The sequence below is a fragment of the Miniopterus schreibersii genome, assembly GCF_964146895.1.
Source record: "Miniopterus schreibersii genome assembly, chromosome: 3".
Classification (NCBI taxonomy): Eukaryota; Metazoa; Chordata; class Mammalia; order Chiroptera; family Miniopteridae; genus Miniopterus; species Miniopterus schreibersii.
Window position 1 is genome coordinate 42,676,881 of NC_138103.1, and position 13,172 is coordinate 42,690,052.

Genomic DNA, 13,172 nt, shown 5'->3' on the forward strand with positions numbered 1-13,172 from the left:
ACAAAATTAAAGTCAAAATTTGTTTATAGTAACAACAAATAAGAGGATAGAAAACACATTTAAATCTAAAGATAACTACTAAAACAGGTATAATAAAGTTGTACCGATTTATACTATAAATTCCAAGCATTCCATATCTCCTTTTGTTCTGTCTCAGTTCATTTAACGCTTATTGTTTTAAAGCACTCTTCTGTCAGACTAAAAGAAGAAGTACAATGTTCATTTTAATCTATTCTGCATGTCCTATTCTGATAGTTCATTAAATTTTTTTCTTTAGCAGATACATTTACTTAATTTCCACGGTGACAGTTTCCCAATTTAAGGACTATAAATGTACCATGCTGAAAGGGCCTTTGTGGTAAGTTAATCAATCAGTATATCTTTACGCAGTCAAGGAGCATGCTGTAAGCACCTAGATCAGCAAACTAACTTTTAGAGCAATGGCTGTATCTCTGGCTGGATTATGTGATACTGCCATTCCCCTCAGAAGGGCACTCCGGAAACATGGTTTCTAAAAATAAAGTAAAAGAAAGGTTTTAAAAACATTTAAAGGTACCTATAAAAACAAGGGTTGAGAATCAATATAATGAGCTTGGGGACCTGAAGAGCTATAGGTTGCTTAATGCAGTGAAAACTGAAGTTAATGACAACATAGCTTAGTGGACTTTAAAATTGACTGGCAAGGGTGTACTGAGTTTAAAAAGACTTGTTTGCATAGCAGAAAGGGCTATGGCTTGTAATTTACACATCAAAAACTTAAAGAAAAGATGTTTATGTTCTTTACAGTTCTTTTACTAAAAGTACTACATGGTCTGTTTGAAAACGGGAGAGGAACAATATTGAATAAAATGAATATGCTGTGAAAATATTAATATTTTTGTTGGCATAATACAGAGCCCAAGTTCTGAAAATGTGTGCCCTGTATTTGAGGTGCTCTCTTAGGTGTAAGAGCTCTAGTAGGCTGAAGAATGGCTGTTGGATAAATAACATTATGATTACTGATGTTAAGACACAATTAGAAAAATGTAAAGCACTGTACTCTCTGGATCATATCCAGAGGTTTTGCTTTGGTGACTTTAACTTTTTCCTCTACCTAAGAGTTATACCTCTCAGCTATCATTTGTTCATTTCTAGATATCTTTATGATACTATGAACCTTTATTCCTAATGAGTAAGTTAGAAATGAAGTTACTTTTTCACCACAATAAGTATAATTTGGCTTAGAACTTACATAATTACATAAAACAAATGGGTCTTTTTGAGGAAATGAATTCTACACTAATTTAATTCTATACCAATTAAAAGTAATGTAAAACTGCAATTACCTGTGGTCCTCATTTGTAGCTATCAAGCTGGACACATTCCGTAATATCCCACCTCCACTTTCAATAATGGCTAAAGTATTTGTCTGGCTCCGGTAAGTGAGGGTGCCAACCAAAAATGCAAGCGCACCATCTACAGCACATATATCAGCTTTATTTTCAGTGCAATGTGCTGACAAATTCCATAAGGCACTCAATACGCTTTTGAGAGTTGATTCCTATTAAGAAACAAATTATGTGTCATCTAATTAGAGTTGGAATTTGTCCCTCAAAACTTTGATGTTTACCTCTTTTAAGTAAATTATTTTCTCTTATCTCCTCTGCTGTTCAACCCTCACTGGTAAATTAGGAATTCCCCATTTAGAAAAACTTTCATAAAATAATGAACAGAAGGAACTTAAGTCACTGATATCCCCATAAAATAAGCAGAACATAGCATTAAACTAATAACCTTTTCTAAAATTTATTCTGTTTAGTTGGTACACACATATCTTACAAGAGCTTATATTAGAATATGGACAGAACTGATGTGCATGCTGAAAAGATAACTATTAGGAAAACAGAAACTACAAAAAAACTCTGTATATTGATATGGAAAGATATCTAAGAAGTATTATTAAATGAAAAAATGAAGTTGCAGAGCAGTATGTATAATATTCTATTTGTATAACACACACACAAAATATATCTATATGTAGTTGATTTAAAAGTAACAATACAACTTATTAAAAAGACAGCACACTGGAAAAACTCCAATTCTTAAAATTCCCAAAGAAACAAAGTAATTACAAAACCAGAACTCCCTGGTTTACAATATCATAGTAAACTATCAAACTATAACTGCACAGAAATACTCTGTATACACAATTAAGGATATTTGGTTAAAACCTGCCATGATCCTGATCTGGTCTTTCCTTTTACTACAAATAAATCAAGGAATAAACACCCATTAGAAATCTACTCTGGGGCTATCACAATTAGAGGTACTCCAGAGGATACAAACATAGCAAACCCATACTTGCTTAAAGGTGCTAACAATTTACTTTGGGGGGAAAAAAGATGCAAAACAGTATTTCAATGAAACAAAGTGTTCTAAAGAAAAGATAGTTGCTACCTAAATTTAATCAAATAAAATACTTCATGGAGGAGAGCAGCTCAGTAAAAGATCTGTACACTCAGAGACAACTTCTCCTGGCAGGGTAAAAGTAGAATGAGGAAAGGCATGGAAATGGGAATCTGCAAGGGAGAACTAAAGAACAGAAAGAAGAAAGAGAGGAGATCAAAGTCCATTCTGCAGAGTAGTGGGAATTAAGGTCAGAGAGGTCAAAGGTCTTGAAAGTCACAGCAAACATTTTGGGCCCAATCTAATAAATAGCCACTGTATTCTCTTCATCAGGACATTAAGTGGATGAAACAATCTAGGAACAGGTTTAGATACTATTTATGAGAAAGCAAGGAAGAAGTGCTTTCACCAATCAAGATGTGAGACGGGTAAGAACTCAATTTTATGTCTGCCATAAAGATGGGACAAAGTAGCCTGAGAAGAGAACAGCGAGAGTTTAGAGGAGTGAGCTTTAAAATTGCAGCTGGCCCAGAGGGAGAGCTGAAGGTAGGAAAATAGAAGTTGCTCTCTATAAGACTACATATTGAGGGATGAGAGTTTTGTTTCAAAGAAGCTTTAGAGTTAGAATTAGAGGAAACAAGAAATGGTTAGAGGCTGAAAGTATATGTGGCAAAAACAAAGGGAGGAGTTTCAATAAGGTGTGTGATCAAGAAGTATCAAATATACGTGTAGGTAGAAATAAAAATCGAAGTCAATGCATAAATCTAGATTTTGTTAGAAGCAAGATTAGGAGCGACTGAAGATTTACTAGTTAAGAAACGGAGCAAGTGACTTGCTCAGGAGCTTGGTTGTTAAAGGAAAAAAGAGAAACTGCAGGAATGAGAAGTAACCAATTTTTTTTTTTAATTTCCAAAAAATAGGGTTTCCTATGGATAGTTGAAACATAAAAGGCTTTCTTCTCTCTATCCAGTAGAGAAGATATAAAAGACAGTAAGAGACTAATATCTTTGAGTGAACAGCAACACTTGGGGCACAGACTGCAGGTGAAGGAAAAGTTCTATTGTGTAGAAGAGAAAGAGCCAGCTGAATGAAGTTAAAATGATGAAATATATGGGAAATATGAAAGGTAGTTCTGATTCTCTTGGTCATTAGTAAATGAAATTGAGGAAAAGGTGATGAATTGAGAAGGAGAATATTCATAGTGACTGTTGCACTGAATGTAGAAAAAGAGGGAACAAATCAATTTTAATACTGCTAACCAGCAGGCCCAAACCAGAATTGGGTATTATAAACTTCTGATGGGCTAGTTTTTCCAAGATTGGACTTGCAATTAAAATTTATGTATGAATTTAGGGAGAAATTATCTTTAAATACTACTCTTCCTTTATAAGAAGAGAGTATATCTTTCCATTTCTTATTGTATTTTATGTTCCCCAGAAGGATTTTAAAAAAATCTAGCTTTCTTGGTTTGTAGCAATCAGTTTGTATGTAGATCTCTAAGGTCCCTGAGATTATATAATAAAGTCATGAACTATTCAGCAGCAGTGCAAGTTCCCATAATACAGACAAACCATTAAATCTTTCTGACAATATGCAGGGTTGATTCATGAGAAGTCTTAAAATGTGCACAGTACTAATTTTTTTGTGTAACTTTTTTGAGGTGTAACTAGAGAACAAAAAACTGCAAACATTTCAAGTGTGCAATGTGATCATTTTTGATGTATGTGTATACTATGAGACCATCACTCCAATCAAGATAACATTTATTGCATCCCTCCACATTTTCTAGTAGCTCCTTGTAATCTACCCCAACCCCAGGGAACTCCTGATCTGTTTTCTGTCATTATAGATTATGTAGTTCAGTAGTTCAGATTATGCAAGCTTCAGTAGTTCATTCTTTTTATAGCTGAATAGTATTCCATTTTGGATATTCCACAATATGTTTACCCATTCACTTGTTGATGGACATGAGAGTTATTTCTAGTTTTTGGCTACTACAAATAATATTGCCGTGAATATCTGTGTATAAGTCTGTGTGTGACTGAAAATTTTCGTTCCTCTTGGGTAAATAAGCAGTAAAATGTCTGTGTTGTAATGTAGGTGTATAAAGTGGTTATTCTACTTTACATTCCTACCAGGAGTGCATGAGAATTCTGGCTATTCAAAATCCTTGACAACACTTGGTCAATCTTTAAATTTTAACTAACATACTATGTGTAATAGTATCTCATTGTCGTTTTAATTTATATTTTTCCCTGATGACTATAATGTTGTTGAACATATTTTCAAGTGCTTATTGGTCATTCAACTATCTTCTTTTCTGCAGCATCAGTACAAGTGTTCTGCCAATTCAGTAGTGTTTTAAAGGTATCATTATGTAGACCCTAAGAATATCTGAACATTATCTTTATAACCAGTTGTTTAAATATATTTATTTCTGATAATTTTTCAGCTGATTAGATTTTCCAGGTAAAAAATAATATAATTTAGCAAAAATACATAAATACACAAACAATAAAAAACAAAACTTTTTGCCGTATCTGAAAAGAAAATTTTAAAGAAAAAATGTAGGCCGTGATTCTAGGAGGACTGGTTGGGTGAAAAGAAGCCTGAATTAGTTAAGAAAACTTGTTTAGTCCCTCTCAAATTTCAAGTTTAAAATTAAAAGAAAACAAAAAAGAAGCTTATTCTGAAAAAGATATCCCACCTGGATATATTTCCTTTTATAAACAAATTTTTATTTGGGGATTCCTCACTCTTGAGTCTGATCGCATTTTGCTAAGCTGACCATGAAAATTTGAGGACTCTGGAGGATTGAGATTTTTAAGAGCATAGAGGCAACACTTATACCAGTGATTATGAGCTAGGGGTAATTCTGTCCCTCCTCCCTTCTGGGGGACATATGGTAATATCTGGAGACAATTTTTACTGTCATGACTGAGAGGAGGGTGTACTGACATCTAGTGAACAAAGGCTAGGAATACTGCTAAACTTTAGGACTTTGGGGTAGTCTAGAGTAAGGATTGGTGAGATAAATAGGCCAGGAATTAGGGAATCTCAGTGGTGGAAGAGGGTGGCAAAAAAGTATCTAAAGATGAAATCCATATTATAGTACTAAATGTTTTCAAAGGTACCTTTTTAACTTCCAAAGCACATTCCATCAATGCTTTCACACTTCCAACTTCACGCAACGTCTTTTTACTATTTACATCTGCTCTCCAAGACAAATTCCTCAAAACACTCGCAATAACCTGCAAATGAATCGATTTTAGAATATTTGTATTAAAATTATTTATACTAGTTACATTTTTTGCTTTTAATGCCAGAGGTAAAAGTAGAAATCTATTAAGAAATTCCCCCTAAATGCTAATACAGTGCCAAAAGGAATTCCTACAATATAATTATTTTCCTTTATTCTGGTGTTAATGTAACCAATACTAAATACTGAGTCACAGCTTAAATTAATCTAAATCAGGATATTCACCAGCTGATATCCTAGAAAAATATTTAAAATTCTAAGCAGTACCTGCTGTAAGTCCTCACTTTCAGATTTTAGTTGGGCCACCAGTGCTCTCATGCAGCCTTTCATAGAGCATAGTGTAGCCTGTAAAAATTAGATATGGAACAGAGGGTCAGTAACAAGGCAACCTGAAGTTATGCTTCATTTCTGACTACTAAACTTCAAATACAGTTTTAATAGTCCCATTTTAATTATAGCTAATATTTTATTCATTAAAAGATTTAGAATCACATAAATGAAAGACAAATACTCTCCTAATCCTTTGCTATCTATGCTTCTCTTGGCAAACTGTAAAAATAAAGTGAATAAATGATAAGAAATGAGAAGCAAAGGGCTTTAAGGTAAAGTCTCTTATTTGGATGCAACCAATAGAGTGTAACACCTGGACTGGTCATCAGGATTTTCAGATGTTTTGCGATTACCTCAATCCACTACTGAGCTCTATCTTTTGCTTTTGTTTAATTGCAGCGTAACCAATGAATAAGGATGTACAGTGGGGTGTGAAGTACAGGTTTTCATTAGTCAGTGTTTAATGATAGTGACAAAAAGAAAATCAGTGAAAAGTAGTTTGTAGGAAAGTAAACTAACTCATACCTGAGATGTCTTAAGAAATGGATCTTATAAAACATACCTTGTTGGCTACATCTCCAAAAGTCAAGTTTGTCAAAGCCATTCCAGCATATCGTCTTAATGTAATACTGTAGTGGTCATTAGTAAGCCCATACATTTCACAGTCCACTTGCAATAATTCTGCAATGGCCTGTAGTCCCCCTAATTTAAAAAGGGCAAGAGGAAAAAGACAATAATCTAAAATAAAACAAACTGGTACCAAGTTTATAACTTAAATATTAGGGGGGAAAAATCTCAAGAATGAGAATACATGGTTTAAATGTCTTTAGAATTACAAGCTACAAAAACTGTTATAGAACTTTTGTGTAATACATTTACAAAGTACAGCTGACAACTATTCCATTTTCTGCCAGTTTCTCCACCCTCCAGCCCTTGCCTTGCTGAGTGAAATGAGCATTACACTCTATTTACTACACACACACTGTTGTCAATGATGGAGAAGGCTATTTTTTAACACTAGGCCTTCCTGAATGTAAGCAGAAAAGGTAACTTATTTTTAGTAGTAGGACTTTACACTCTTTATTGTTGCACACTGTGGCCTAATTACTTTAATATTTTTTACCTGCTGAATAATTATCCTTAGGAATACTGAAAGTTATAAATCAAACTGTGCATGAAGCAAAGTTGTTATTTTTTAACGAAAATTACCTGTTCAACTTGCTACTAAGTTCTATAAAACTACTTATGTTTTAAAAAAATTTACTTTTCTTTGATACTCAGCTGGGTGTCAAATACCAAGTATACTAGGATTTAGTATTTTCTTTCCCTTGATTCCCACCACTGGGTATGCTCAACAATGCCCACAGTGGTCAACACTAGGAAGGCAAGGAGGAAAATGATGAGAAAGGGAAAAACATAAAGGAAAGGCTAGTAAAAACAAAACAAACAAAAGGCAAAGCAAATGGTGAGGGAGTTAACAAAAATAAAAACGCATATGGAGGCTATTCAAAATATTATTCATTGACAATATTAATCGTTGTGGGAATGAGAATATTGTTTTGTCACAGAGCAGTAGCTTAGACAAAAAAAAAAAGGAGAATGAATATAAACAGACAATTCTTGGATAGTATAAGTCTAAAGAGTCAGTTCATTAATCTGAGAGAACCTGTACATTGAATATTTTTGCAAATAATCTAGAAGGGTCAGTATATAGAGGAATCTGCAAAACAGGCAAAGTTCTACCTTGGGTCAAGAATTCCAGGCCAGGGGATTTCAGTATAGGAAGATTCACACAAATTTTTATGATTAGCAGAAATAACAGATGAGTTTGAATGTAGATAAGTGAAAATTAATTTGGTTAAGGAAAATCCAAATCACATTTGGGAATATCTTCCTCCAACTACCCATAATGATGGAAAAATATACAGCAGTGAACAAATGCAGCCACTGTCTTTATGGAGCTTATAGATTAGAGCAATGACAGACAATGAACAACTAATTAAATTGTATTGGACTGTGTGAGTACAGGGCAAGAAAACAAGTGGATTTGACCTAGACTGGAGGGATCAAGAAAAAGGCTGAGGAAATAATGTTTAAGTTGAGACTTAAATGATGGAGTATCTAAAAAGGTGGGGCAGGAATAACAAAGCATTGTAGGCAGATGAAATAGCATGTGCAAGGGCCCTTGAGTCTGAAATAGATAGCATCAAGGTTACAAGATGAGGCTACAAAAATGGGTAGAGGCCAGATCATGCAAAACTTTATGTGCCACACTAAGGATTTTAGGCAGGGGAAGGAATAATTTTATATGTGTTCTAAATAGTCTTATGGTTGCAGGGTGTAGAATGGGTTATGACTGGAAGTTGGGAGACAAGTAAAACAAAGTACTGCAAAATAGAAGAGAGAATGGTGGCTTGAACTGGGGATGAAAAGAAGAACAGCGATTTGAGATATATTTAAGAAGCAGAATTAAAGTACCCAGTTACTAGATATAGAATATAAGGCTATCCTTATGTCTTCTAAGATTCTGGCTTGAGCAACTGGGTTGATTGAAATGCCATTTTCTGAGAAAAGAAACTGTGGGAGGGGTAGAGATATGGGGATGGAGGAGATAAAAATTTCAGTTGTGACAGCTGAGTTAGAAATGTCAGTAAAATCATTCAAGTACAGTTGCCAGGTGAGCAGTTTGATAATATATTTAAAACTCAGGAGAAAGAACTTGGATTAAGATGCAAATTTGAAAAACACTATAACTGAAGTGGAGAATATTGCCTAGGGAGACAGGAGAGAGGAAGAGAGCCTTGGATAGAGGTCCAAGGAATTCCACCATGTGATGCTTGGATAAAGAAGGAGCCAGTAAAAAAACTTAGAGTTTTGACCCAGGAAACTGACCTTGGGGGTGAGGGTGGGGCCACTGTTGACCTCAAGACAGTGGTGCTGTGTACTAATGAGACCACCAGTATTATAAAGCAGGATACCAATACTGAAACAAAACATACTATGTTATGTGCCTACATAAAATCCTGCCTGGTGTAGCAATAACTGTGATAAAGATTCCAAGAAGGCACTAAATAAGCAGAGCTGAGGAAGTACTCTTGTATGAAAAAACTGAAACTCTTAGGATTTGATTCTGGGGGGAAAAATTAAAAAAGGATATGGCCATTGTGAACAAAACCATTAAGAACATGGCTAATGAAAAAAGAACATTCAATAGAATTTAGGATATCAGATAAAAGAGAGAGCCCTTTATGTTTTCAGGCAAACAGAAAACATAATGGAAATTCATGATTGTTAGAATAAAAAACAGAATGCCCTGAGAAACATCAGAATGTTTCAAAATAATGCAAAAATACTGAGCATGTCCTTCCATATTTTTCTTAGTGCCTATGTTAGGAAATAGGAGTCCAGATGGAGCAAATAGTACCCAATATGGTATCTGATAACATTATAGATAGTAGAGGACCAACAGATTCCAGGGCATTCAACAGAATCTTTAATTAAAAAAGATAATAGAAAGATGATATACTTTTTGAAGTGTGCGTGTGTATATAAACTTGGTTTAGATAGTCACTATTAGCATGAAATGCCTCATTCTAAAATAAACATTAGGGGCCCAACATCAATACTCTCTAGATTGGTGTTTCACAAAATTTCCTGATCAGAAGAATTACCTGAGTCACTTATTAAATATGATTCCTAGGTCCCTCCCTCTGGAGATTCTGTTTTACTAAGCCTGCTTGCTACAGGGCCAGAGAACCTACATGGTTTGACAAGTACCTCTAGTGATCATTATGGTCTGGTTTCGGAAACATTAATGCAAATTAAACCATGAATTCCTCGGAAGTTAGGACATCTTAATCTTTTTTATATCTAGTACCTAGCCAACTTTCTGGCACAGAAATAAGAATAAATTAGTAAATACATCACTAATGTTATAGCCTAAAACTTGTAGTACTAATAGGTGCAAAGTTATGTGACCCTGGTAGCTGTAGAATCTTCTTGTATGGACAAATGACAGTCCCAGATGACTGGGTTTAGGAATTTCCCTTCACCTACTGAGGACTTTTCCCCTCCTTATCCCTCACAGTCAGATCCTTTATGCTATCTTATTCTATTTCTCCACAGTCCACAAACCTTGATCCTTCTTTTGTTCCAGTGCAAATTCGGAGGCTAGGAATGAGAAGAAGGTAATCCTCTGTGGCTATGTCCCCAGCAGTCACACCCCCAGAGGCCCATCCTGCTCCTCACCTGAAAGCCCCTGCCCTAGCTCCTGTGATGAAATGCCCCGGGTAGCCTTCCTACCTGAAGAAGGAAGAGGAACAAATACTGAGTCTACGTTTTACTTGAAATTCAGATGATTAATGTGTCAGTCCTAGTCTAGTCCATTGGAACACAGGGACATTTATAGAAAAATCTTTGCGTTAGCTTAAACTTGGATTAATTTTCCTGTTTATTCATTACTTTTATCCCCTTCCATTACTAGTATTAAAAAACCCCACCCAAACATAACACTTTCACACATGTTGAGACTGTACTGAGGAGGGGAGAACGCATAAGATTATTCTCAGTTCCACAGGAGGCTGAGGGAGGTGGTGGGGGAAGGAAGAGATTCAGGTGGGTCAACTGCTGGGGCCTCTGGGAAGAAAAGCATGGCTGGAGAGCAGGCCCGAAATCAGAAGTACATAGCCTCCTGAAGTAATGACTCTGAAGGAGACAACATTCATTTTGGCTGTTCGGGTTCTTTGTTTTAAGTCTCATGACTTTGTCACTTTCAAGATAAATGATGAATGATAATGACAAGGGTGACAGGAAAACAAAGTGGGGACTGGAATGCAATGTAACATAAATAGCACAAAAAGCAAGGGCACAGCTACACTAAGATGGGAACTCAGTGTATGGTCTTGCTTGTGGCACCACTGGAGAGATCCAGTTCACATGCGATGGCTCAGCAAGATGCAATTTATAAATATCACATGTGCAAAATGAACCTAGAAATCAAAGAAAAACCGTTACATGAAAAATGGGGAGCACAAATGCAGGTTATATAAGGATCAGAGTGTGTGATAACACATACCTAAAGAGTAATCCTTCCAAAATTAATGGAATTAAATTAGAGCATAATGCTTTTCCATAGTAACCAGTTTCAAAGATACCATGCTGCTTATCATGAAAATCCAGTAAAGACTGATAACTACAGGAGATAAATGAGAATCTTCTGGTGTTGGTCAGAAGTGACTCAGTTCAGGGACAATGAAGTAGCTCCACATTTCAAAATAATTCAAATTACCCTCCCTGCCAACTGTCACACAGGGTCTACCTTGGTAATAGGGGCAAGGAGTGTCCCCATTTAGTAATTTTTCCAATCTATGATTGAGATTTTGAAAATCCAAGTTAGTTTAGGGTGGCAGTTTCTGTTATTTAGAACCTTTTCTCCTCTGGAAACCAGACTATAATCATTTGCTACAAGGAAGAAGCAGCTGGTAATAGATGTTAGTGGCCTTATATTGCATTTCAACAATGATGATATCTTTAGTATTCTTCTATGGCATTAAGAAACATTTTTGTCTTACCAAGTTCATTCATTGCATGTCTATGCTCTTCATCAAATGAAAGTTTCATTAGAACACACACAGCAGGACAAATCTGATGTTCAACAGGAGCTGGCACTAAAAAATAAAATTGACATAAACCATAATGTTTTGTTTCCTCAAAAAAAAAAAAATGATGTTTATTATATTTAAAAAAATACACAGGGCTCACTAACATATCCTAATGCACAGTTTAATGGATCAACAAACATTTGCTGAATAGATAAATATTACAAACATGTGAAAGAATATATGAGTAAAGGACTTTTCTTGGTTCTATAAAAATGTTTACCACTCATCTGCCCTTGACCAATTTTGTTAGAAGAACCTTGAAGATTTTTGCTATAACTCAATTTAAAATTGTTTACTATATGAAAGAATAAAAACATTTTGTATAAAACTGTTTAATTTTATTTATCATTTCTATTTAAACTATTGTCATAAGTGTGGGTTAGAAGCACACTGCTGCATACAAATGTAGTAGAGAAATCTAGTAGAGAAAGTTTACTTACTACATTGACAGATACTAGATAGTAAAAATTTAAAGAAAAGGTATCCAAGAAAATGTACCTCCACATTTAATACTATGCACAAGGTTTCAAAACTTGTTACCTGAAATAAAATTTAAAAAGCAAGTCTATTTTTCAGAAGTAATAATATTAATTCATTCTATTTAACTTTTTTGAGGTAATCAAGAGCACAAAATGCTAGTCATTACATAATTGTGAACAGCCAAAGAAAACAATCTGGAAAGACAATGTTCTCCCTGAAAGTATCTTATTAGTTTTCATCCCTAGGACAAATAGATATAAAGAATGATTCTTCCATTTTGTTGTTGTTGTTAAATTCTTGACATTTTTTAGATTTTAAGTAAATTCACCTTTATAACTAAGCTAAAAATAAAATCTGCTAAAGCTTCACAGGTCATGTTCTCGCCATCCCTCCCACGATCCAGCTTCTCAATTCAATAGATTGGTGCAACAGTCCTTTCTCTGTGTGTGTGTGTTCGTATGAGGTGAAAGGAAGATCTTACCTTATATACTTACTGCTTTTGGTTCTTGCTACAGGAATGAAGTAAGTTATGTCCCCAAGGGTCCCAGCTCCCATGTTCCCTGCGCCTGAGGGAGAGGGGCTGGTGGCTAAGGGTCTCTCCCTGAACAAACAGCTGGGTGGCTGATCATCCCCAGTGATAGGGGCCCACTGCCTGGAGCAGGATGATGTAGTAGGAAGGAAACTGAGTTAAGAAGCAGAAGATCTGGCCTCTGTTCCTGGCTCCACCACTTACTAGCTTTGAGGTCACAGGCAAATCTTATAGAGATGATAATACCTTCCCTTACTACTTCACAAGGTTGTTGTGAGGATCAAATAACAACAGATATAACAGCTCTGTATCCACTGAATAGAGTGATATGCAAATGTAAAAGATAATGGCTTGGTCACTAATGGCTGAAAAAAACCTAAGTAAAGTTACTTTTCTGAACTTCATCTATCAAATTAGAGAGATGGGCAACATAATTGCTCAAGTTCTTTCTAGATCTACTATGCTATGACTCGAAAAGTCTCTCTTGATTTCCTGTTCTTTTTTTGGCTGCATATTAGTGCATATAACA

At 35.2% G+C, this 13,172-nt stretch overlaps 1 protein-coding gene across 9 annotated transcripts in view; it reads right to left on the reverse strand.

Annotated features, from left to right (window-relative positions):
* Nucleotides 1-13,172, reverse strand: part of APC (APC regulator of WNT signaling pathway) — a 115,954-nt gene that overhangs the window by 10,388 nt on the left and 92,394 nt on the right. For 4 of the 9 annotated variants that reach the window (XM_081133298.1, XM_081133294.1, XM_081133299.1 and 1 more), the window contains 5 exons: nucleotides 11,545-11,640; nucleotides 6,537-6,676; nucleotides 5,912-5,989; nucleotides 5,520-5,636; nucleotides 1,326-1,540 (listed from right to left, as the gene is read on the reverse strand). In XM_081133298.1, the coding sequence (XP_080989424.1) occupies nucleotides 1,326-1,540; nucleotides 5,520-5,636; nucleotides 5,912-5,989; nucleotides 6,537-6,676; nucleotides 11,545-11,640 (646 nt within the window). Of the gene's footprint in view, nucleotides 1-1,325; nucleotides 1,541-5,519; nucleotides 5,637-5,911; nucleotides 5,990-6,536; nucleotides 6,677-10,108; nucleotides 10,145-10,222; nucleotides 10,277-11,544; nucleotides 11,641-13,172 lie in introns of all 9 variants that reach the window. The other 5 variants (XM_081133296.1, XM_081133291.1, XM_081133292.1 and 2 more) reach the window with 2 other exon arrangements.